Genomic DNA, 25865 nt, shown 5'->3' on the forward strand with positions numbered 1-25865 from the left:
TTAATAACATTAAAAAATTCAAATGTATAACAAAATACCTGCAAAGAAATGTACAGTAAGTCAGTACATCACAGCATAGGTTACATTGTGCCTTGCAGGGATACAATTGATTGAAAAGGAGCACCATAAAACAACAAGACTTGATCAAAGGTGGTAAAAGACAGGTCCATATGAGATATGCAAACAGTTAGGTAAAATAGCATTATAATAATTATCATTTTACAATATTGAATAACATTGTGCCACATTATATATTTTTTACTGTTTCCATGAAATGAAGATGCTCAAAGGGCAGGACCCCTGTGCTGTGGAGTCAGCTGTAATAGTTCCTCATTGTCGATACATGTTTTAGATCACTTTTATGCCACAATCCGTCATCAGTACAGCATAAAGAATACACTCATTGAAGATGAAACAGAAGAGCACTAAAAATGATCAACTTTACCTCCATGTTTGAATTTCACAGAGATGTGGGCTACGGTTTTCAATAGAGCATGATATACCACACTGTAAAAAAATATTCTTCAGATAACATAAGAATCTGTGCTTGAGTAAACTGGACAATGCACTGATATAATGTAAAATAATTAAATTTCACTAATTATTAGTTTACTAGAACTTAGTTCAAATTAGTTTCTCATTTCAAATAAAATTTAGTTAAGGCAACCAGGTTACTTCCAACCAACATAATTTCTTACAATGGATAGTTGAGCAGGTTACCACATTCACCATGGTCAAAATACATTTGCTTTGTCCCCTTTAAGTAGTAACAATAATCTCAATGACCTATTAAACTCAGAACTTGAAATGTCCCCGTTTATCATTACAGAAATCTGGTCATCTTACTGTACTGTCATGTCAGGGTTCACACAGCTACTACACAATTATCCATTCTTAAATAAAAATCGAATTCACACACACACACACAGATATTTGCCTTAGTGTCAACTTAATTCTCTTTGTGTAATGTCTAAAGGTTTTTGGCTTTCGGAACCATTCTGGAACACAGAGTGCTCGCCAAATATACATCAGATTTCCACAGGCCAAATGCTCAAGTGCGTTGTGATTAGATGGTTCTGTACTCCACCTTGTAAGATCTGGTTAGGGACAGATGCCTTTAAAAGGCAAAGTGCATGGAAGGAGCGCACAGACATGCTTACTAAAATAAGCTATACCCTTCATATTACGAGTGCAGATATAATGAAGGCTTACATAAGGATGGAGTCTGCTGTAAAATCCATACAAGGAGAATTAACTCCTTGAAGTCAAAAGGTGGACTAGAAAAACTCAAACCACACAAGTTCCTCCAGATTTCTTTTTATTCTCCAGTTTCACATTCTGAAAAACAGCATTTTTCGCTTATAATATTGTAATACAGCAATCTCATGTTAGCAGTCCATTTAATCTTGCAGTACTGCCACAGTCTGGAAACTTCAGTATGTAACACAGAGCATCAAAACAATTAAATCAAGAATTGCACTTATTTACTTCAAACAGATTATGAGACTCGATGTCCATCAACAAATAAAACAAACACAAGGAAACACTATAAACTGCTCATACATATATACTTATTTAATTGCACAAAAATGCATAAATATTCATTACACCAAATGTACAAAAATACTTGTACATTTCTTTTTTGTTCAATATTCTCCAAGCAGACACAGAGCGGGTCGGTGAGAACAGGATGGAAGATAGATTGAAGATCTGAAAACAAATTCATCTGCTGAAGAGTTCACACCCAGAAACAAATAACCAGTGCATATCAGTTTTTTTTAAATTGAAGAAAAAAAAAAAAGAAAAGACTGGATTGTCATTAAAAATGCAAAAATGAGATTCTGAAAACATTTAGGGTTAACTGGGACATAGTCATGGCAACACGAACGCAACTGAGCAGACATGACATTTTGCATGCGTTAATGCATGCAGAATGACAACCCCCCAAAAAAACAAACGGAAATGGAGCAGCTTGAAATGCGGATGTCTGCACATGACTGACTTGCCAAGCACAAGTTTTGAAATGAGACGTACCATGAGGTTTGTCAAGAGTCCTTGGCATCTCCCCACGTTCTCAGAGAGCTTTAAAGATGATATCCTCTTCTAAAATAATCCTTCATGCATCCATTAAATAAACCTGATTAAAATTAAATATTGAGCCAAGTTCCCCTTCAAACGGGAGCAGAAAACCAAAATGTGCGGAACTGAATTCATGGCATCTGGGGAAAGAATGAAAAGACACACTTAAGTCAAATGACCATTTGCATGAGTTGTGTAAAAAAAAAAAAAAAAAAAAATACAAATTAAAAGTACTCACTTGAAAACTTAAAACTGGCGTGACTTCCACCCTGGTTGCGAACTTTCAGAAGGTGTCGGGTACCAGCGCATCTACAAAAGAGAAACATTTCAATTGGTTCTCCTAGATCTAAAATTAATAGCAAATAAAGATGTTTATGGAGGTTGCCAGAGACCACGTCACCAAAGTACCATTATAGCCAACTCATGAACCTTATAACACCAAAAATGGTTTATAGGTGTTCTTGAATTGAAGGCCAACAAACTCACATCTGCGCCCATATACTAAAAGTATATGGACGCAGATGTGAACGCTTGAACACTGCATTTCCAATGCATGGTCCGGTTGAACATGTTTGACATCCATTCTTGCGTTACTGTGGAGGTAACAACTCCCAGTACTCAAGGGGGTGATACAGTTGGCTTCAAAATTCTACATTAAAAGGAGTCACTACCGCGTGCAGGGGATTGCGTATCAATAGGTTATTTAGTTAAAGACGCCGACTACCACCCCTGGAGTCGCAAGTTCAAATCCAGGGCATGCCGAGTGACTCCAGCCAGGTCTCCCAAGCAACCAAATTGGCCCGGTTGCTAGGGAGGGTACAATCACATGGGGTAACCTCCTCGTGGTCACCATAATGTGGTTCACTCTCGGTGGGGCACGTGACGAGTTGTCACGCCTCCACATGTGCCATGTCTCCGTGGTAACTCGCTCAAGCTACGTGATAAGATGCACAGATTGACGGTCTCAGACATGGAGGCAACTGAGATTCGTCCTCCGCCTCCCTGACTGAGGTGAGTCACGCCACCACAAGGACTTAGGAGAGCATTGGGAATTCCAAATTGGGGAGAAAATAAATAAAATTATAATTTACACTTCTAAAACATTTCTGCACTTCTGTTCTCACATTTTCCATTTACATGTACTGTATATGATAATTTATAATATTCTAATTCCATGCATATGTTGGGCAATGCCACAGAAATGTCAACCACAACATGGAAAAATAAAAAATGAAACCCAAAAGAAACAAAGCGCCCTTTTAAATTCTAATGGCATCCAGACAGAGGCGGTGCTGCTTTACGCAGTGCTGAAATGCATACTACATTTTAAAGTTCGTGCAAGACCACACTGCGATTTTAATCTCAACTCAATCAGGCCAAAATCAAAGTGAGAAAGCATTTGGGATGGTTTCCCCTCATCATGTACAGAGAAGTGCCACTTCAACAATCGTCTGTAATGCAAGTTTGTCCTTTAATAAGAGAGTAACAAAAGTTGAATTTTAAAAATCACCATTTCTGGATTGTGCATTTGAACTTGAGTTTAAACAAGTATGTTGATAATTATAAAAAAAAAAAAAAAAAACCTCATTGTTTTTTCCATTTCTGCATTTTCATGCTTGTACCAGATATGCCAATGGTTTTAATTTGGCAAGTAATTGGCTGATAAATACCAGCAGCCGATACATCCCAATCCGATACATTTTGAAATTCAACACAAAATTGAGCTTGAATAGCTAGAAGTGTTCGCATTCACATACTTCAAAGCTCATGTTTCAACCTTAAAAGTACGAAAGAACTCGGGGCAGGGCGGATGCCAGAAAATTGCAATTTCTACTACAAACTCCACCTCAGGCATTCATAATATACTGATGCCAATATGGACGCACTGCCCAAGCAGGAAACTCTTATCAGTGCATCTATAAACATCTTTCAGCAAGATGACATTAACTCCTTGTCCTGGCTTTCCCAAACCACGTCAAAACACTCACTTCCCCTGCCAAGAGCCAGAGAACAACAACCATCAGCCCGGCACGTCCGTTTCAGCCCTTTAACTCACTTAACAGACTTCCCGCATTTTTTATGAGACTTCAATTGGTTTGAATGCACAACTGACCAGCAGCACACAAAGTGCAGGACATTTTCAAATGTCGGAGCAATTTTAATCTCCTTCTAGCAGGTTTGTGTTGGGAAAGAAGTTAAATGCACACTCTAGTTGCATCATTCAGGCTACACACAAACATGCCAGGAGGAATTCCCTTTTTATTTTCCTTGCTGTAAATGATAGTGCAGAACAAAAGCAGGAAGTTATTGATGCAAATCACAGACAAGCATCAAGACACTTGGAATTACATGTAATTTAAGTACCAGAAACTTGTGCAACATTGGCTTTTTTCTGCTTTTATGGATGGCCGTTTCATCAATTGCGGAAACTCTTAGCACTAAAGTGCCTAAACTTCTAAAAACATTTCTCGAAACTAAAAAGGAGCATCCCAAACCGCATACTTTTGCGCTATTCTACACCATTTTGTAGTGGAAGTAGTATGTGAACACTGAAAATGCAGCAAAAAGTAGTGTTCTTTAACTACCCGGATGATGCACTTTTTCCCCCAACTGTCAAAGCGGATTTTGGAAACCATGTATGCTGTGCACGCGGCTTGACATACTTGGCTGAAGGGGCAGAGTTACCTGGCTGTGCTGCTGGACTGACAGTTGTAAATTAATGTAGCAGCACTTCAGTGGATACAGCACCTTACAAATGTGAACTGAATGCTTTACCATAACCCCACAGTGTGAATTTGTATGTTATTCAAGTGTTTAACCGAGGTTGGCCAGCATGCTATAGCTAGCGGCAACACATTAAATTAGCTTCAAACGTCACTTCCGTCAGCTGTTAAACAGTAAATGCTTCCAAGGTGTGTGTGTGATTAACTACATGGAAGACAAGAACAGTCTGGATCTTCAGAAAATTGAAGAGTGACATTCCACATTGACCGGGCTAGCATGTGGATCCATTAGCGTGCTCGGTCTCTCTCACCCAGAGAACAAAACCTTTTACAACCCCTTGGAGATCCTGACAAAACACATTTACACCTTCAGTCAACCTCAAGTCCACATATGATAAAACAAGATTTTCCTTTTGGCGTTTGTCTGGTTAAAAGATCAAAAACTACTTGCAAACACAAGCCAAATCAACTTCATATATGCTTGGATGCTGTATAACTGAGAATTGGCAGGTAAAATGCATGACCTTTCACTCTCATTGGTTGTTGCCATGACAACCATCTTCACAGTCCAGTCGCATGATCGATAAACTTTGTCAGGATGGAGGCTTTGTACGGATTATCTTGCGAACCTACCACCCTTAGTATTTCGGTAATATATATAGTTTGTACACTCCACACACAGTGCTTGAAGTGGGCGGGTACTCACCAGTACGCAATTCTCCAATTAATCTACAGAGGACCGGCAGTTTCTCTTGCGTACCACCACTTCTCAGTCTCCCAGTACGATCAAAGGCTTTATTTAATGAAAGTCTTAGATTTGAAGCACTCTGCCAGTCACTTTTATTTAACCCTCCAAATGATTTTGATCATTAAGGCAAACATCCAAGCACTCTCTACACAAACGTATAACAACTCAACTTTTGCCAGAGCATCGGTGGTCCAGTTTCGACAGCTTGGAGTGGCCATAGTTCAGTTACACTGTTCTCCAAAATATGAACCAGTAACTTTGAGCATGTCTTATATAGAGAGTCTTAAATCAAATGCCTCTACGCAAATTGCTTAGCTGCTGGGTGCAGTCAAAACTACACACGGTTTACAGAATTGATGCCAGCTTGAGCTTATATGCACAACCTTTTTCACAAAAAGGCAAGTCGATGACAAAAACCAAACCTTCAAAATAAAATGAACTTTATTCTCCATTCTTTTCTGTAGTGCTCGTAAGATAGCAAAAGTCACTGAACCGGCAAACATGCTTATATCCTGACAGGGTTCAAAACTATTAAGGAGGGTACGTGCACTTTTTCCTTCCACTTCAAGCACTGTCTGCACAGTTCACATTTCCTGCATTGAAAACCCAGGATGATTGTGCAATAAGTGAGTATTCCTTTCCAAACACAATTAATGTCTTCTAAACCGCTCACATTTCTTCATAAATGTGAACATGGAAGTATGAAATACACTAACCAATGACATCAGTGCCAAATGTAAATTGTTATGCTCTCAAAACTGGTACAGCTTTAAAGACTTCTCAGAAGTTTCACCAGTACAAATATGTAAACTACAAGAGTAGTTCAAGGCAAGCTGTTGTGGGGGAGAATTTGAACATGTGCTGTTTTTAATAGATCGTAAAAACAGTTTTGGCTTAAGTTTAACAGGCCCTCCGTGGGCACAGATTCGCTCAATGACCAAGTCATAATCAAACATGCGAGGCAATTAAAAACAGCTTTTCTTTGATGCGATTGCATAGCAACGCTCACAGGCAGAGAGGAATGCCGTTCAGGGGGATTCTGGGTAACTGGGCTTCGTCATATTCATAGCAAACCTCTGACACCGCCTCTGGCATTATGTGGAAGGTTAGCAGACTAAAGAAATTTTGGTATTGTGAAAAACTACTATACAGCATGTTGACATTGGGTTTTGGTGGGAAGACTTTGAATATGATATAGGTGCTGCATGGACTACTTTTATGATACTTTAAGGGCATGAGGGTGAGTAAATTAAGATTTACATTTGGGGAAAAGTACCCTTTAAATATACCTTTATTTTCTGCTGTACAAAAAAACCACCTGCAACACATCTTGGATGAGTCACATGGTGGGCGTAGTGATGAATAAAAAAAAAAAAAAGGAACACACCGGTTGATCCCTCACCTGGGCATGCAGGGCGGCGGCAGCTGCTGCAGCAGCAGCGGGGTAGGAGAAGGCGGCATGAGGCAGCCCTGGAGTCAGTTCAGTGGTGTACAGAGGATATGGAGCCCATGCCTCAGGGGATGCCGGAATCAGTGCTGCCCCCGTCAGGTCATCTACAGAGTCACAAAACACCCAAGCATTACATACAGAACCATATGCTGAATCACCATGAACGGAACTACAGAACGTTTTTTTTACTCACATGGGTCTCGCGCAATGAAGTGTGCGCCTAGAGCTGGGTGCAGATTGGAAGGGTTCGGTGTGGCCATCAGTTTGCTCTTCGCCATCTTGGTGTTGGCTTTAGCAAACTCCAGTCGCAGCGTCTGAGGACTCTCTGGATCGAAGCGGATTCCCTGAGGTCAAACAAGTACAGAAGCAATGACTTAAACACCTATACAGTGTGCAAATTATGAAATGACTTCTAGGGTATTTACCATTTTCTGAAGGTAATATACAGGACACTACCTATTCATCTCATTTTAATGCACAGTTAGCCAAACTTCCATTAGCTAAAGACCATTTTACTGACATTCTGCAGGAAGTACAAGGATTGGACAGCAGAAGGCTGGTGCAAAGTTATTTTCTCTGATGAATCCCCATTCTGACTGTTTGGGACATCTGGAAAATCAATAGTCAGAAGAAAAGGTGAACGCTACCATGAGTCCTGTGTCGTGCCAACAGTGAAGCATCCGGAGATCATCCATGTGAGGGGTTGCTTTTCATACAAGGGAGTGGGCTCTCTCACAATTCTTCCCCAAAACACTGCCATGAATAAAGAATGGCATCAAAACATCCTGCAAGAGCAACTTCTCCCAATGACCCAGGAGCAATTTGGTGATCAGTGCATTTTCCAGCATGGAGCACCATGTCACAAGGCAAGAGTGATAATGAAGTAGCTTGGAGATCATTACATTGAAATTTTGGATCAGTGGACAGGCAACTCCCCAGATCTTAATCCCATAGAGAACCTGTGGTCAATCCTCAAAAGGCGAGTGGACAAACAGAAGCCCACAAATTGTGATCAACTCAAAGAGCACTAATAAGGCAAGAATGGATCGCCATCAGTCAGGATTTGGCCCAGAAGCTGATATCCAGCATGCCAGAGCGAACTGCAGAGGTTATGAAGAACAAGGGTAAAGACTTATAAATATTGACTCTTTGCATATATTGAATGTTTTTGCCAATAAAAGCCTTTAAAACTTATGAAATGCTTATTGTTTTCCATTATACCATAGAAACATGTGGAAAAAAATAAATCTACAAATACTAAAGCAGCAAACTTTGCAAAACACAATTTATGTCACTGTCAAGACTTTTGACAATGGATGTATACTGTAAGACACACCAGTGCCTGTCTGCATAAGCTCTACATCCAGCCAGAAACACATGACATTATGGAACTTTTCTTTGGGACCCACACAAGAGAATATTTTCCAACAGTACAGAAAGAGTTCCTTCAGAGTCAGACTTTTTAAGAGAGAAGTTTGGAGGGCACCAGAACATCCAATAAGCAAGTTGCCATCACTTCAGCTTACTGACAGACCAATGGTTACTTACATTCAACGCGTTCTTGGCCGCTTCCGCCCCAGATCGGCAGTCAAAGGTAACAAACCCCACAGGCTAGAGGGTGGAAAGAAACATCAGACAGATATCAGGGTGAATCTCACACAAGGTGTCAAGAACAGGTCTAGGTCATATTTTACCCCTAAATTATAAAGAACAAAATGTTTGCATAGTAAAAAAAGAAAAAAAAAAAAGCCTATTTACTGCCATTATGATTTTCAGCAATGTAACATTTCCACAAAAAAAAAAAAAAAAAAAAAGCCATGCAAAAGAAAAACCCTCATTTGTCAAAGCAATGAAAAGGAAAATAATTAAATCACAGAGTCATCAAGGTTTAACCATTAAGGTCAAATTTTCTGTACAGCTTTGTGATTAACCAATACAGTAAAAAAAAAAAATAAAATCCCAGGGCCATTCTCTGTTGACCCCGCTCATCAACAAGGCGTTTCCTTCCACTGAACTGCCGCTCACTGGATGTTTTTTGTTTTTGGCACCATTCGGCGTAAATTCTAGAGAATCTCCTGGGATTTTCACACCCAACAGTTAAAGAACTACTCAAACCAGTTCATCTGGCTCCAACAATTATGGCATGGTCCAAATAATTGAGATCACATTTCCCCCCCCCATTCTGATGGTTGTGAACATCAACTGAAGCTCCTGACCCGCATCTGCATGATTTTATGCACTGCAGCCACACAATTGGCTGCTTGGATAATCATATGGATGATCGTTGGTGCGAGCGGCAGTTCTGTGGCAAAATGCCTTGACCGGTTTGAACGGACCAAGTCTACAGTAACTCAGATAACCACTCTGTACAATTGTGGCGAGAAGAATATAAACTGAGAATGCTATTCTGGGTTGGTGCCATTTTGGTGGCACAAGGGGGACCTACACAGAATTAGGCAGGTGGTTTTTAATGTTGTGGTTGATTGCGGTGTGAGACATATAGATGTTAACTTTTTACCATGCTAGCTTCTATGGTTATTATTCTTGGGGAAACCAGTACAAGATGTTTGAGGTCCATTTTTGATAAACTTCATCTCAACGTCGTCTCCAAACAGGCAAAATAAATAATACATTTTTGAATAAACACTGCAAGTTAAAAGTTGCCCAATTTGAACGTTTTACCTGTTTTGAGGTCAACTTTATCAGAGATCCTTCATATCCCTGTTGGATAAAAAGGAGAAGTAAAACAAAAATAAAAAAATTTTAAAACCAAAACTAAATGCTTTCAGTTGTAGTTCTGATGTTCATGTCCTTACCTTGAAGGGTCTGAACAGCAGGTAAAGCTCACGTGGCTTAATGTCGACAGGCAAGCCACTGACAAAGAGTGTTCTTACCTACAACAGGAAAATACCCAAATGACATCAGCACACTAATATGACAGTGTTCAGTAATCCAGTGACCTTTCCTAGGAGTGCTTTCTATTGATCTTAAATGTGCACCTGAATAATATACATTTAAAAAAAAAAAAAAAAACAACAACATTAACCACCTTTGATTGTCTCTCACCCTTCCTACAGTGTCAGAATTTCTTCATTTTCTGTAGAATTTGCCATTTGAGATTGAACGCGTTCGATAAATAATGAGATTGTGTTAGTTTGGTGAGCAGAAGTGTGCGCGTGGTGATCAGGCGTGTGTGTGTGACCCTTGGCATGGATGCAGAAAGTTCTGCAAGGCACGAACAGCATTTCTGCACCAATGGGAGTGGAAGGTAGAACATCTAAATTTAATGCAACAAATTAACAGAATGGATAAATTATATTAACGTGAACAGAGAGAGGAGAAACGATTGAAGTATGAACACTGGAAAACAAACCAACTGGCACAGTTTTATGATCTAGAAATCATTTTATCCCACAAATTGTGGTTCCTCAAAAGTAGTCTGCATTCAACAACAGATGTAGCAACTTTGCGCACACTCAAGAGAGAGAGAGAAAAAAAAAGCCTAATTGGATTTTTTGGATGGTCTTCGTCGATATCGGTTTAGCATTTACCCTGTCGTTTCGCCCGTTACCACCTCTTCAGTTTGTGAAGCTTCTCTTCTGTGTGATATCACCTGTACCATTGATCTCACCGTATAAACCCTGTAAATCTCAGTAAACGCTCACACTTGGTTTCACGATCTGTGCTTGTGGTGCTTGAATTCCTGACTTTCATATAGCCTATATATATTTCTGCTAAAGGAAAAGCATAAGTAGACGCAACGGCATTGTTATTTATATTGTTTTGGACCATTTTGGTTTGTGAACGGCTTTGGTCTGGAAGTTTCTCTTGTAAACAATGATGCCTCCTGCTCCATGTGACCATACCAGCGAGGTTACATCATCCCTCTCACAGTGAGGTGTACGGAAGTGAACATTTGTAGTTAAAAGTATACAAGTATTGTTTTGTTTCTAAAAATAATCAATCGTTTGGGTTCAGAAGAACTTTAACTTGAGTGGATTATTTTGATGCACACCAAATATGGATTTTTGGCCGTCAATTTTGTACATTTTCTTGCATTTTTTAAAGGAGGAGCAGCCCTGAAATTAAATCCGAAAAAATCTTAAATTCTGTTTTGATGAAGAAACAAACTCGGATACATCTTGGATGGCCTGAAGGTGAGTAAACGATCAGCAATCTTTCATTTTTGGGTGAACCATTCCTTTTATGTACTGACAAGCAAAATGGCATAATATATTAATCATATTTTAAGAATATTTTAGATATTTGTAAATGGAAGACAAAAATACCAATTTAGAAAAATATTTTTTGGACTAAAATTGGACCAGGACACTTTCATCATGGTTTTCGTGAGAAACACCTGTATACAACATTCCACATTAAAACTGATACTGCCATATTAAAAAGCAAAAAACTTGCATCAGACCATTAAAGAATCCGTAACTGGAGAAAATCACGCTTTAATTTTAAACGTCACAACCGCACTGATTTTCAGCCTTTACACATTTCCACCAATACAGCATTACCTGGAAACCCATAATTTCCTGACCGACTGGGAGTCAGAACAGCTGCAGGGAAGAGCGGACCGGTTATCAAGAACTCCAAGTTCAGGTTGATGTCAGTTTAAAACCCCTTCAGCATAAACTTTCTGATCAGCCTCAATGTTCTTGAAATATGAAACAAGCATTACTGCTGCCAACAGCTGAGAGGGTAAATAAACAAGGGGAATTTAATCAAAAAGGAATAAAAACAAATAATGTGCCATTTAATAACAAAAATAAACAAATATTTGTCTAGCAACTCATTTTCAATGGGTCAGCAAAATGGGATGCATGTTTCTCAGGACTGAAACAAAGGGTAATTATGGGGCCGTGAGCAGTCGGTTCGAGGGGAGGAAACCCCTTTCCTGATTACTGCAGGTCCAGGCTTGAGCACAATGAACAATCTGAACACGCCACACCAAATGCACGGTCCCAATGCTGCACACGAACAATGACAGGACACAACTCCCCCCAAAACCCTGCCAGAGATCCCTCCAACTAAAACGAACAGGACCATGTAGGCCAATATACTCTACCTTTTCACCTTCAAAACAAAGAATGGCTCAGAACACCATGTTGATGTGTTCTGGCAGGGAAAATATGATAATGGTTGTGTAGTCTAATGAAGTATATAAATATTAGGTGAATTTTATATACAAGTCCACAGGTGACCTTTAGACTGGACCCAAACACACAAAAAAAAAAAAAAAAAAAAAAAGTAAAAAATTAAAATAGCATTTTATTAATTTCCTCTTCTTTAGTCACAGATACTAAAAATGACTTTGACTTTATGCTCTTGTTGTTGCCTCGGTTTGTTAATTGTTGTGCATTGATGTTAAGGGCTCATCTTTTAACTGAAAGAGATTTGTTGATGGTCACCGTTTTTGAGATTCACTTGTTAAGGGCTGAGGTCTACTGTGTGTCAGTCAAATAATTAGACATACGTCTTGCAAGACATAACTTTCATCAGAAGCAAAAGTTTGCATTAAACTTAATGTCAAAGTAATTTAAAACAATGTATATAATTGAATAAGAATCAAGTTCTCTCGAATTTCAACAATTATTAAGAACTCAAAAACGGACTGAATCATGTTGCTTTGATTTTTTTTTTTTAACAATTCAATCCTTTTGTTTTTTTTGTTTTTTATACAGTGAGAGGATAAATAACACTAGAATTGCATAAAAAATAAAAATAAAAAAATAGGGCCCATTTAGATTGATTCGTGTTTATTTATTTGCTTCTCTGCAACAGTTTGAGGAATATCTTTTCATTTTGAAACTGTAGAGGCCAAATAAAACATAAGCTGCACACAGTGTTGGTAATTTACTCTGAAAAGTAACTAATTACTAACTACTTATGACATTCTACAGTGAAATTAAATTACTGAACTAATTACTCTGATGTAATTGCCTAACTTATTACCAATTAATTTCTAAAACCCTTATCAACCTTGACCAGCTGAAAAATACAAGGATAGCCATGAAGTTGGTCTTTAAATTCTTTCAAATAAATCAAAAACCATCCATGAACCAAAGGATTTAAGGGGGCTGCTTTAAACTAGAAAACATACATTTTAACATAACCTTACATTTTTAATTAAATTCAATATTGTTTTAAATAGAATTGTTCTATAGTCTATACAGTAACTTATACATCAGAAGTAACTAAATTACAGAAATTGAGTAATCCCTTTAAAATTACTTTCATTACATGTACAGCAATTAATTAGGAATGCATTACACCAAACATTGGCTGCACCAAACTATATTATACCTACCTGGAATGCGAAATAATTTGAATTATGAATTAATTTAAGATGTAGGCATTTTAATTCATTAAATTATATTCAATTAACATGAATAATATTTAATAAACATTATTTGTTAAATATTACAAAATTCTATTTGATAGAATTGTTATGAAATTGAAGTGCGTAAATATTAAATTAGGCCAAAATATTTGTGTAATTAAAAAAATAAATAAAAAAAATTAGATGACTTCAGGGCGTAGATTCCGGGAGGGATGGGAATTGTTCACGTTAAATGTACAACCTTGGATGAGTTCATATAATTTTATTATTTAAAATAAACCCGGTCAGTAATCGGTCGCTGTCTTTAAAGAAATGCTTTGTGAAAGACAAGAAAAATACAGAAAAAAAAAAAAAGTGCATTCATTGGAGATCTTTGTTAAATCTACCATTAAACTTTATACACATACAGTAACACGAGAGCGCGCGCGTCATCAGGTGAGGGAGTCGCATTTCATTGCCAACTTTCAAGATTAATCATCAACAGACTTCACATTCCTCTCCAAACTCCCCATAAACATTCCTCTAAAACACAGCAAACACATGCATTTAAACAACTAAAACACCTCAAACTCTCGGACACGCGCTAAAACGCCCTCGAACACGCGCCTTGCGAGTATTTTAACTTCACGCGCGCGGCGAAGCTTGTCACTTAACTGAATGAAGTTCATATTACTAAACAAGTTTATTTCTTACCTCCTCCTCTAATGAAACACTGGTGTTCGTCTCTGAATCTGACTTCAGACTCATTGTGTAACTTATCGCTTCTTTTTGTCTTTGTGCCAGAAAAACGAACAAAACAAAAACTCAGTTTTCCCTGTCGGTGATTTTCCCCTGGTGTGCGTTAAAGTTGCAGAAGAAAACCTCGGTGTCGTTTGTGCCCAGGTGAAGCCGTGAGTTAAAGCCAGAATCCGAAAATAAAGGTGAGAGGTGCTCTGTGAGGGTGAGAGAAGGGAAAGGAGGTGATTTTTTGGAGTTTTTGCCCCCCTCGCTCACATCAAGCTCGTTTGAGTTGAAATGGAAAGTAAGGAGAAAAGAGGAACCCTGGGTAGATTTAAAGCTGAAGTTGTGCGTCTCTGCTCTTCTGTCCTATTAGCGGGTCAATCATGTTCAATGCGCGCTCACGAGCCTCAGATGGGACTCAGCTGTGCGAGGCCCGGCCCACTTTACCATCACCAACATACTCAACTCTCTAACCCCTCCTTTACATCTAACCGTGTCGTCAGATTTAAGCCTGCCCAAATATCTAACTGTATCTTTCCCACTAACCCTGCATTAATAACATACAGAACCCTTCTTTCCCCAATAACATGTTAGGCCTATATACTGTATAACCCTCACTCTTCTGTCTACTTCCTCTACTCCATAATTGCACAAGTATTTTACTCCATGAGTCATGGGAATGTGTGTGTGTGTGTGTAATGCCGCGGTGCTCTTGACCATAAAGCACGCATTTTTACAGGCCAAACTGGCTCCGACCTTACTTAAATTAATTTAATTGGCTCTTTTCAAATGTGATGTACAAAATTACTGGACAAAGAGGACACGAATTCAGTTTCTGAGTAAATATTCCACAGCTAATTTAATCGACATATATCCTCTCAGAGTCAGATCTGTGTGGTCTGTGCGCCTGTCCCGCATGATGCGCCCCCTTGGTCTTGTGACGCACTCTTGATTTCGTCGCGCGTGTTTTATGGTCAATGCGCGTGTGAAACATTATTGATCCTGTAAAACAACTATGCTGACAGTTCTTACACGTTTATTAAAAAAAAAAAAAAAAAAACAAGAACAGATTATAAGTCATATTTAGTCAACTACCAAATATGAAATTCATGTTTAGTCATAATATTCTAATTTCAGTGCTGCTTTGGCCAAAAAAAATGTAAAAAATAAAATAAAATAAAAACCAACAATTTGATATTATAAATGAGAATCTGCTTTTCATCTAATAATATAGCATTGTTGTGTAGCTAATGAATTATGTAATAATGAACAATGGGTTTACACATAACATTTATAAAAAAATATATAATAACTTGAAGGGTAAGCGACTAGGCTATGCTATTTCAAAGACAACAATAATTATGCAATGGTACATCTTAATAGTAATTATATTTTATTTATATAGTATATACAATAGCCTATGTATATATATATATATATATATATATATATATATATATCCCTGATAGGACATGTACTTCCACAAGACGTATATTAGATGTGTGTGATTATATCTGGAAGACGTCTATTTTACGTCATTTGCTCATCTTCAATATGTCTATTATGACGTATTGTATCTGTTCCTCTCAGATGTCTATTAGACATTCAGCAGGAGTCTTTGTGACATTTATGATTTGGAATGTTCATAATTCAGATCTTTTTTAAGATGTTTATCAGATTGTGACGCTTTCCAGATCAAAAGACCTAAAACAGACCTCCTGGGGATGTATGTGTGCTGTCTGTCTGTCTGTCTATCTATCACATAACTCACACACAGTGACCCCTGACCCCTAGAGCAACATCCACCTGATCTGATTGTGTATACACCGATCAGCCACAACATTAAAACCACCTACCTAATATTGTGCAGGTCCCCCTCATGCCGCCTAAACAGTGGCAGCCCGCATCTCCAAATAGCATTCTCAGATTATATTCTTCTCACCACAATTGTTCAAAGCGGTTATCTGAGTTACTGTAGACTTTGTCAGTTCGAACTGGTTGATTTTTGTTTTTGGCACCATTTGAGTAAATTCTAGAGACTGTTGTGCATGAAAATCCCAGAAATACCTCAAACCAGCCCGTCTGGCACCAACAAACATCATGTGATTATCTAATCAGCCAATTGTGTGGCAGCAGTGCAGTGCATAAAATCATGCAGATACAGGTCAGGAGCTTCAGTTAATGTTCACATCAACCATCAGAGGGGGGAAAAATGTGATCTCAGTGATTTCGACCGTGGCAGGATTGTTTGTGCCAGGTGGGCTGGTTTGAGTATTTCTGTAACTGTTGTTCTCCTGGGATTTTCACACACAGAATGAAAATCAGAATGGTGCTAAAAACAAAAATCATCCAGTCATTATCTCATTATAAATGAGAATCTGATTTTTGTCTAATAATATAGCATTGTTGTGTAATTAATGAATTATGTAAATAATGAACAATGGGTTAAAAAATTACATTTATTAAAAAAATATATATAATAACTTGATAAAACTTATTTAAAAGACAACAATACATATGCAGTGGTACATCATAATAATAATTTTATTTTATTTAGTATATAGTAAATACAATAGCCTATATATATATATACACTCACCTAAAGGATTATTAGGAACACCTGTTCAATTTCTCATTAATGCAATTATCTAATCAACCAATCACATGGCAGTTGCTTCAATGCATTTAGGGGTGTGGTCCTGGTCAAGACAATCCCCTGAACTCCAAACTGAATGTCAGAATGGGAAAGAAAGGTGATTTAAGCAATTTTGAGCGTGGCATGGTTGTTGGTGCCAGACGGGCCAGTCTGAGTATTTCACAATCTGCTCAGTTACTGGGATTTTCACGCACAACCATTTCTAGGGTTTACAAAGAATGGTGTGAAAAGGGAAAAACATCCAGTATGTGGCAGTCCTGTGGGCGAAAATGCCTTGTTGATGCTAGAGGTCAGAGGAGAATGGGCCGACTGATTCAAGCTGATAGAAGAGCAACTTTGCCTGAAATAACCACTCGTTACAACCGAGGTATGCAGCAAAGCATTTGTGAAGCCACAACACGCACAACCTTGAGGCGGATGGGCTACAACAGCAGAAGACCCCACCGGGTACCACTCATCTCCACTACAAATAGGAAAAAGAGGCTACAATTTGCAAGAGCTCACCAAAATTGGACAGTTGAAGACTGGAAAAATGTTGCCTGGTCTGATGAGTCTCGATTTCTGTTGAGACATTCAGATGGTAGAGTCAGAATTTGGCGTAAACAGAATGAGAACATGGATCCTTCATGCCTTGTTACCACTGTGCAGGATGGTGGTGGTGGTGTAATGGTGTGGGGGATGTTTTCTTGGCACACTTTAGGCCCCTTAGTGTCAATTGGGCATCGTTTAAATGCCACGGCCTACCTGAGCATTGTTTCTGACCATGTCCATCCCTTTATGGCCACCATGTACCCATCCTCTGATGGCTACTTCCAGCAGGATAATGCACCATGTCACAAAGCTCGAATCATTTCAAATTGGTTTCTTGAACATGACAATGAGTTCACTGTACTAAAATGGCCCCCACAGTCACCAGATCTCAACCCAATAGAGCATCTTTGGGATGTGGTGGAACGGGAGCTTCGTGCCCTGGATGTGCATCCCACAAATCTCCATCAACTGCAAGATGCTATCCTATCAATATGGGCCAACATTTCTAAAGAATGCTTTCAGCACCTTGTTGAATCAATGCCACATAGAATTAAGGCAGTTCTGAAGGCGAAAGGGGGTCAAACACAGTATTAGTATGGTGTTCCTAATAATCCTTTAGGTGAGTGTATATATAGGCTGGTTTGAGTATTTCTGTAACTGCTGATCTTCTGGGATTTTCACACACAACAGTCTCTAAAATTTACTCGAAAGGTGCCAAAAACAAGAAACATCCAGTGAGGGGCAGTTCTGTGGATGGAAATGTCTTGTTGATGAGAGAGGTCAACAGAGACTGGCCAGACTGGTTCAAACTGACAAAGTCTACAGTAACTCAGATAACCACTCTGTGCAATTGTGGTGAGAAGAATATAATCTCAGAATGCTATTCTGGCGCTGTTTTGGTGGCACGAGGGGGACCTGCACAATATTAGACAGGTGGTTTTAATGTTGTGGCTGATCGGTGTGTGTATATATATATATATATTACAGTAGGCCTATATATACTGTATATATAAATAATGTGATCAGGTGGATAGATCAGGGGTCACTGTCTGTGTTTTAGTGTGTCCAGGGCCTGTGATTCAGTCAGTTAAATATGCACACAATCTACAGTTAAATTCACGAGGCTTCCGTCCTTTTGTGTTATAAGAATATTTACAGGTTTACAATAATTTCCATAATGATCCGTCTTACACAGTTTCGCCACTTTGTGATGTAACAGTATTAATTTACTGATTGATTTTTCCATCTTTAAGGTTTGGTAAATCATGAATATTCATAAGCAGGTACATGTATTGCTCAGAGGGTTTTGGGTTCACTCATTAATTTGTGTGACGGATTAATACACATTCATATTCTAGGACTTTTCTGTTCTAGATCTCTGTGAGATCTCTAATCAAAATACTTAATTGGGGTTTTAAGAGACTGAAACTGTTAAAAAAGATGTTTCAAGAAAATGTGAAAATGTGTATTGTAATATTCTATTAATTTCCAAGACCTTTCCAGACATTTCTGATTACTGAGAATTGAATTTTTGTATAATTTTAATTCAGACTGATTCACTTATAAATCATTCGGATGGATTTGGGAACCATTTTGACTAATTCTTTTGAGAAGAACTGATTTACTCACAAATCAATCAAACATCACCATGTCTTTTGAAAGTTCTACTATGGAAAATCTATTATTTTCCATGACTTTTAAAGTTTTTATTCATTTCCACGACCTTTGGCCTGGAAATCACAATAACAAAATGGCCTTAAATTTTCAGGTTTTCCATGACTGTGATTCTAAGATGTACAGTAATTAAGTCCAGTTTTTCTTAAAAGGTGACCCAAATCTGGGTCACAGATCTGTTGGGACTGGGTCACGGACAGCAGGGTCTTACCAGTGCTTATATGGCATTGAACTGTAAATATAAAGGCAAGTACGTCTGGACCTGGAAGACTTATGTACAAAGTTTTCCTCCTGTCAACGTTTAAAATGAGGGAGCGAAAACTTCATGTATCTTTTGTTGTCTACATCAACTACAAAAATAATGTCACTAATGTCTAAATATGCAAGATAAAAGAAAACGCCACCCAAGCTACATTAAATCCAGGTTACGTTTTTTTACTGTGTTGGGTTGCCACTTGATGTCCAATGTAAACACTGGGTTCAATCTACATATGTCTTTCCTTGGTTAATCGAGACATCAGATAAACAGCCTAATTAGCAGAGGGCGTGATTTGGATGCTAGTTTAACCCTGTAAATCTGTCCCAGCGGGGGTCTGCGTCTCGTTCTGAGACCACCCTGCCGCCTTCTTATCAGGGGTGGGTTAAGAGAATGCCGTCAGAGATAAACATGTCTGCCACCACCACCTCACTATCAGACACATGGGATATAAATAACAACCACTAACATTCTTCATCACCACAGTGATAACAGCAAGAGGACCTGACTGAGAGCACCCATAAACTGTTGCTGTTGAGACAAGGAACTGCAGCACTAACTGCAAGGGTTAGTCAGAGTATCACCAGTAAAATTCAAGGGATGTAAAAAGTACGAATAAAACAAATTGGCAGATTCTGAAAGTCAGAGAGAGAGCGAGAGAGAGAGAGAGAGAGAGAGAGAGATGACTGCATGCCTAGGCACTCTCATTCTCCTGCATAAATCCCATTTGTGTATAGCTCAGTTTCCCTGTTATGGTTAATATGATAGTGTACAGGTCTCCACAGCAAGAGAGAAGCAGCAAATTACAGACGTTTGTTTGACGAGGCCTGCGAGCCTTTCACGCTCCTGGTCAGCGATTTACACTGTCATAGGATTACAGCATTAATGTTTGTAAACACAAAGAACATTACACCTGAAAAGAGATGCTGAACATTATTATGATCTATCATGAAATATACAACGAAAATACTCATACTGCATTGGTCAAAGAAACTTCTGTGACCACATTAGAGGCTGTTTAAAGACCTTTTACAAGTTAAGCTCTATCAACAGTATATGAATAGAATATAATTTAGACTTTTCCCTATAAGAAATAAAATAACAAATAATTTAAAAAAATGTGTTGACAGTTTACAATGGAAGTCTATATGGCAAACATACAATGACTGCCCCATAGTCTTTCACTTTAAGTTTATTTAACTCTGAATGTTCCTTTAAACAGCCTCTGATGTGGTCACAGAAATGTATTCTTATTTTATTTATTTAGTCAAGTCAAGTGGTTTTTATTGTCGTTCAACCATATACAGTTAGTACAGTACACAGTGAAACCAGGACCATGGTGCTACATAAAACAACATAGGACAAACACAGAACCACATCAGACTGCACAGAGTAAATAACATACCTATATAAAGTACATGTGCAAACATGTGCAAAAAGTACGGGACAGTACAATAAATTACAAAACATTAACAGGACAATAGGCACAGTGAGAGACAGTACACAGAAGACAGTTTCTAAATAAAAAATTAAAAAAACATTTTAAAGTGGAAATTGAATTTAACCCAGACATTGAAACTTTTAAATATAGATGCACAAATATATTGGCAAAACATTGGTACCGGCCGATAAAAGCAATTATGATTGTTTAAAAACAGCCCATGCATGGATGATTATTTCCAGTCCAAAAGTGGGTGGAAAATTGCATCAGACAATTAGTCAACAGCTTGTGCTCTGTGTGAAAGTAAAAGTCTCTTGTGTGGAATTATTTTCAATTAGGTGACAATGACAGCAGAGTTGCAATTTGTACCATTTGCACTGCTAGAATTTCACAATGTAAAATGTAGCATAACGAATTTGATTTGAAGCTTGACACAGCAAGGACTATGATGAGTTTGTTAAAGCTAAAGTGGAGGCAGCCTGATCTCATGAACATTACATGACAGTGACAACATTTTTGCAAACCAAAATGATGTGCCTTATTTCTTGTTTGGCTGCAGTTTCCAAGGGAAATGTCCAGTGGGGGGTGCCAAACGTAAGCGAAATGGTGTCAAAATCAGACAAAGTTTTTAAGGTGGATATTAGATGGATGTTTTAATGAGTAAAATATACCTCCGTAACCTAAAACTTTAACCTAACCCTAAACAATAGTGTTATAAAATCAAATGAGAGGTAAACAAAACAGACATCCTATAATGTGTTGTTTTTCAAATGATGTGTTATAGTAAATGTCTTTCACTATCATAACATATCAGTGTGTGAGTAATAGTGCCAACATTATGTGTTTATAACGTCATAATCAGCCGCTGTACTCGTGACATGTGTGAAAGCATATAAAACGCACAGATGTTGTAGCACCTCTAGTGTTCATTTCACCTGGCATGTAAAAGTAAGTTAGCAAAATTGTAGTTATAATAACTTGTATCCAATACGATTAGGTTGGCTGCTTCAGCTTAAAAGGGCCAAGTTTAATCATTCAGAATAAAATGTTTAGGACATGTTGTTTCGGATATCGGTAACGAACACACATTTTGTATCGTGCTTTGCTACTTTCAACTCTATCAGTGTAAAAATAAACCGGATTTAGTGATGGACGACAGCTGGATGTTCTCAGATCATTGGGGGAAGGGTTTCTGTAAACTTCCTGCATCAACTTTAATATGTGCTGTATCTCTCGGTGCTGTCATCTGGCTTTGACGAAACACTGAGCTCTGTGTGAAATATTTAAAACCTCTTATTGCAGTTTCATGTCTGTCTAAAGATGGTTTCAAGGTAAAGATTTTAAAGTCCTTTAATAAACCACAAAAACAGCCCACAGGGAGGATTTGTATCCCTTTTTATCAGGACGGAGCACCTTGACTGTCTGAAAAATGAATCAAGAGTATAATGCCATTAGGTTTAGTATTATTACATGACGCCGATCTAGGGGCGGCTGTGGCTCAGGTGTTAGAGCGGGTCGGCTGCTAATCGCAGGGTTAGCGGTTAGATTCCCAGCCCACATGACTCCACATGCCGAAGTGTCCTTGGGCAAGACACTGAACCCCAAGTTGCTCACAATGGCAGGCTAGCACCTTGCATGGTAGCTCTGCCGTCATTGGTGTGTGAATGGGTGGATGGGACACAGAACCTCTCAGATTAAAAAAGGTGCTACATAAGTGCAGGCCATTTACCATCTGTAAATGTTAAAAACACACTGTTTCAAATGTATAGTCACAAGAAGAAAACATTATGCATGTTAATGTGATTTTAGTGTGATCAAATGCTTACTAACCTTTTCTATGTAAAGTTATATCCTTGTCATGACGTTAACGCCATAAACCCTAAAATCCTAAAACGACAACATTTTAAACAAACCTACCACTCAAATAATACAGAAGAATAAATGTTGGTGCTTTTAAAAACTATTAAGCTTCACAATTCTGCTTTTGTACCCTCCAAAAATTGGCCCCGTACATGTCTCACTGTAACATTGATTTTGTTGTTTTGTTTTTTGAAGAAAAAACATTTGTGGTAATCAACATTATGCAACAAACGCTGTCGATTGAGCTTAACTTGTATTGAACACAGAATAAACTACTGAACCTTTAAGAATTACATTTATGTAAAAAGACGTAAATGTGGGTGGTCATACAATATAGGCCATGAAAATCACATCATATCCACAAAACCAGGTATCTGTCATCTCTCTGTGTCCGGGATCAAAGGTTAATTTGTCACATGCTCACATAAAAGAAGTAAAAGAAGTGAATGTTTTGTTCTGCAAGCACTTTTGACTGCATTAAACAATAAAATGTCAATAAAAATGCAAAAACGTATAGGCAAGGTAAAGCCGTTCAAAGTACACAATCCAACTGCAAAACACAGGGTCTCTCTCACATACACAAACAGGAAAAACAGACGTTGAGGATCTAAGAAGTGCTTAAGTGACTGTAAACTGTTTCATGCAGTTGTATATACAGTCTCAGCTTCCTCTGGTTTATAGAGACTCAAGATTGGCTCCTTTTAAGGTGAATTCCCTGTTTGCTCTCTGCATTGCACTTTTACTGGCAAGAGCTCTTGGGAGAAAGTTTCACTGACGTTTCCCTGAGAGTCAGAGAGACAGGAACTACCCATTAGGAAGTAAATGACAAACTAGATTTGTAAAATGTTTTTTAAAGAAAATGTGAGTGGTACAAAACTCATCTGCTAGGTTGTTTTAGGTGATTGCGAAGGTTTTCTTAGTGGTTTTTAGGGTGTTGCTATGCGGTTGTTTGAGTGTTCTGGATGGTTGGTAGGTGGTTGCTTACTAGCCCAAGTCCAAAAAGCCCACCCCCAAGTGTCTACGATATAAAAGACTCTACAAATGGCTCTGGTTCCTTCTATAAATGGTGCCAAGTAACATGCTGAAGTTTTGTATGTAGACTCAAGAATGAGCTATAGCACTATTAAAGCTATTTAAAATCTCAAATATTTCTCTTAAAGAGAAATTTGACTCAATGGAGATCAAATGGACTTTTGCTTAAAAACTCATGTTTCCTCTGAGTTCTCAAATTGAACTCAAACATATATCTTCAAATGTACCCAAACCAAATTACTTGAGTTATGCTATCCGCATTTCTTAAATGGCATTACTATATTTCATCAATTGTCTGATTTGTGTCTATTTAGATTGATCCTAAAGAAGAGTTGGAGAAACATCTGAGACAAAGTTGATTCATGATTATTAAAGCTTAAATATTGTTTATAACTCCTATTGACTTTCTAGTCCTCAAGAAAAAACATAATTTTTTCATATCTAACTTCCAAACGCTTAAACGTAAACAAATCACTCTCAGAAGTCCAGGGCCTTTTATGGAGTCCAGAGCAGCTGAGATAAATTAAACTGTCAGTGTTTATTTTCCAAAAAATCAGCGGTTGAGCGCTCCGGCCCGTTTGTCAGCTGATAAAACACACTGACTGAGAGCGAAAGACGAAAACAAACTAGATGCAGACAAAACCTTGACTTAAAAGGGTAAACAGACAAAAGATGGAAGCAAAACTTTACTACGTAATCCTGCGTCTTGTCCGTTTGGTCAAGACGCTTAAAAAGGTCTTTTTTTAGCATTAGGATTTTAAAGGTCTATTTCTGGGCTTATAGAAATGCTCTGTCCTTTTAGGGAGGAGAGGCGCTCATGTACATCAAACCATGAAGAACAGAGAGAAGTATCAGTCCAAGCTATTGATACACACCAAGGCCTTTGAGTCTACAGTTTGGAGGGATTAGGAGGATTCAGAGACCATTTTTGTTTTTACTTCATTTTTTTTATCCTTAAAAGGTCTTGCTTCAAGTCTTATTGTTGTCTCCAGATAATGACCAGGAGCCAAGGGGCCACGCTTTACCATTACCCCATTCTGTGGTAAAATGGTCTTGGACTAAGCTTAGCTAATGCACGAAAGATAGCAACAACGCATCGTGTGCGTTTGAAACATCACTTTCGTCTGCTGAACAATTGTGAATGTGTCCTTGTAGTAAAAACAATGTCTGTTTCATTAAAGACAATACTATCCTTTTGAAAATTCATAAACTTTATGGTAAAGTGCAATGGCGTAAGTGCACAGTGTGTAGTGCGTCATTTGGGACGCAGCTATTGACTTTCAGACCACTTCCACACTAATCCGCTTTTGGTTAAAATGCAACAATTTTGGACCGCAACGGCACATACAATGGAATGGCATATTCCTTCACCAAAAATGGAGACTTTCGAAAATGCTCTCTTAGAAAACAGCATTAGGAAACTGAAAACTTTCAAATGAAAACAGAAAAGTGTGGAAGTGACCACAGCCTGGTCGAAAATAAAACTACAACTTGAAAAACTACTAAGTCGTTTTGTACGTATTTTCATGGACATCCTTGCTCAGTTTAGACTAGCATTCATTTCCATGTTAGTCAATGCTGGTTTATGCTGGTCTGTTGCTGGTCTAGGTGATGGATACCATTATTTTTACCAGTAAAATAAGCCTAGCTGATGGACCATCATAGAAATGGCGCAACTTAGCTTTGGAACCTGGTCAACCAGCATGGTTTTGCTGTTGAAGCTGGTTTGGTACAAATCGGCAGGTCATGTTGTATTAGTAAACTGATTCGTAACATGTGAAGGGGCTCACAACGTCCTGAGTGACAGAACTCAAACCGTGCATGTCCGACCTAAGTTAACAAGTCTGATGGTGACACTCCAGCAAATGCTGGGGACGAACTATGTTGGTTTTGCTGGTAAACAGCATGGCGCCCATCAGCTAGACCAGCTCAAAACCAACACTAACCAGCTTAAACCAACTTGGAACAAATCTAAACTGGTCTTTTCAGTAGCAATGACAAACAAAATCTGAATTGACTGGACAGAAACTGAATTGGAACTGGAAAACTGCATTGACGCCAACAAAATCCGGTCAATGTACCTTCAATACAGAGAATGTGTCTAGGATTGTGCAGTAGTTGCTCTGGTGTGGTGTGGCGATGGAGAGGCAGCACGACAGCAGGCTTTTAGCAGCCCTCAGAGGGGCCATCTTCCGTCTCACTGCCTTCCCCTCCACACTGTCAAATCTTACAGTTCATTACCCAACCCAAGCTAAAAACATCTTAGTGCTCGTGTTCAACGGGTCTGAGAGGGAACCAGAGCAAAGAAATGGATTGTGCATCAAAGATAGATGAGAAAGGAGA

General features: G+C 38.4%; 1 protein-coding gene across 1 annotated transcript; it reads right to left on the reverse strand.

The window, feature by feature from the left end:
* Positions 1-1307: 1307 nt before the first annotated feature.
* On the reverse strand, positions 1308-14479 carry LOC127640404 (RNA-binding protein, mRNA-processing factor 2a-like). The gene is made up of 8 exons (XM_052122935.1): positions 14046-14479; positions 9817-9894; positions 9683-9721; positions 8549-8611; positions 7194-7344; positions 6953-7104; positions 2318-2388; positions 1308-2219 (listed from the first exon to the last, which is right to left on the reverse strand). The coding sequence occupies exons 1-7, from the start codon at positions 14097-14099 to the stop codon at positions 2326-2328; spliced, it is 600 nt and encodes a 199-aa protein (XP_051978895.1). The 5' UTR covers positions 14100-14479; the 3' UTR covers positions 1308-2219; positions 2318-2325.
* Between the last annotated feature and the right edge of the window lie 11386 nt (positions 14480-25865).

The sequence above is a fragment of the Xyrauchen texanus genome, chromosome 49 (assembly GCF_025860055.1).
Source record: "Xyrauchen texanus isolate HMW12.3.18 chromosome 49, RBS_HiC_50CHRs, whole genome shotgun sequence".
In the NCBI taxonomy this organism is placed as follows: Eukaryota; Metazoa; Chordata; class Actinopteri; order Cypriniformes; family Catostomidae; genus Xyrauchen; species Xyrauchen texanus.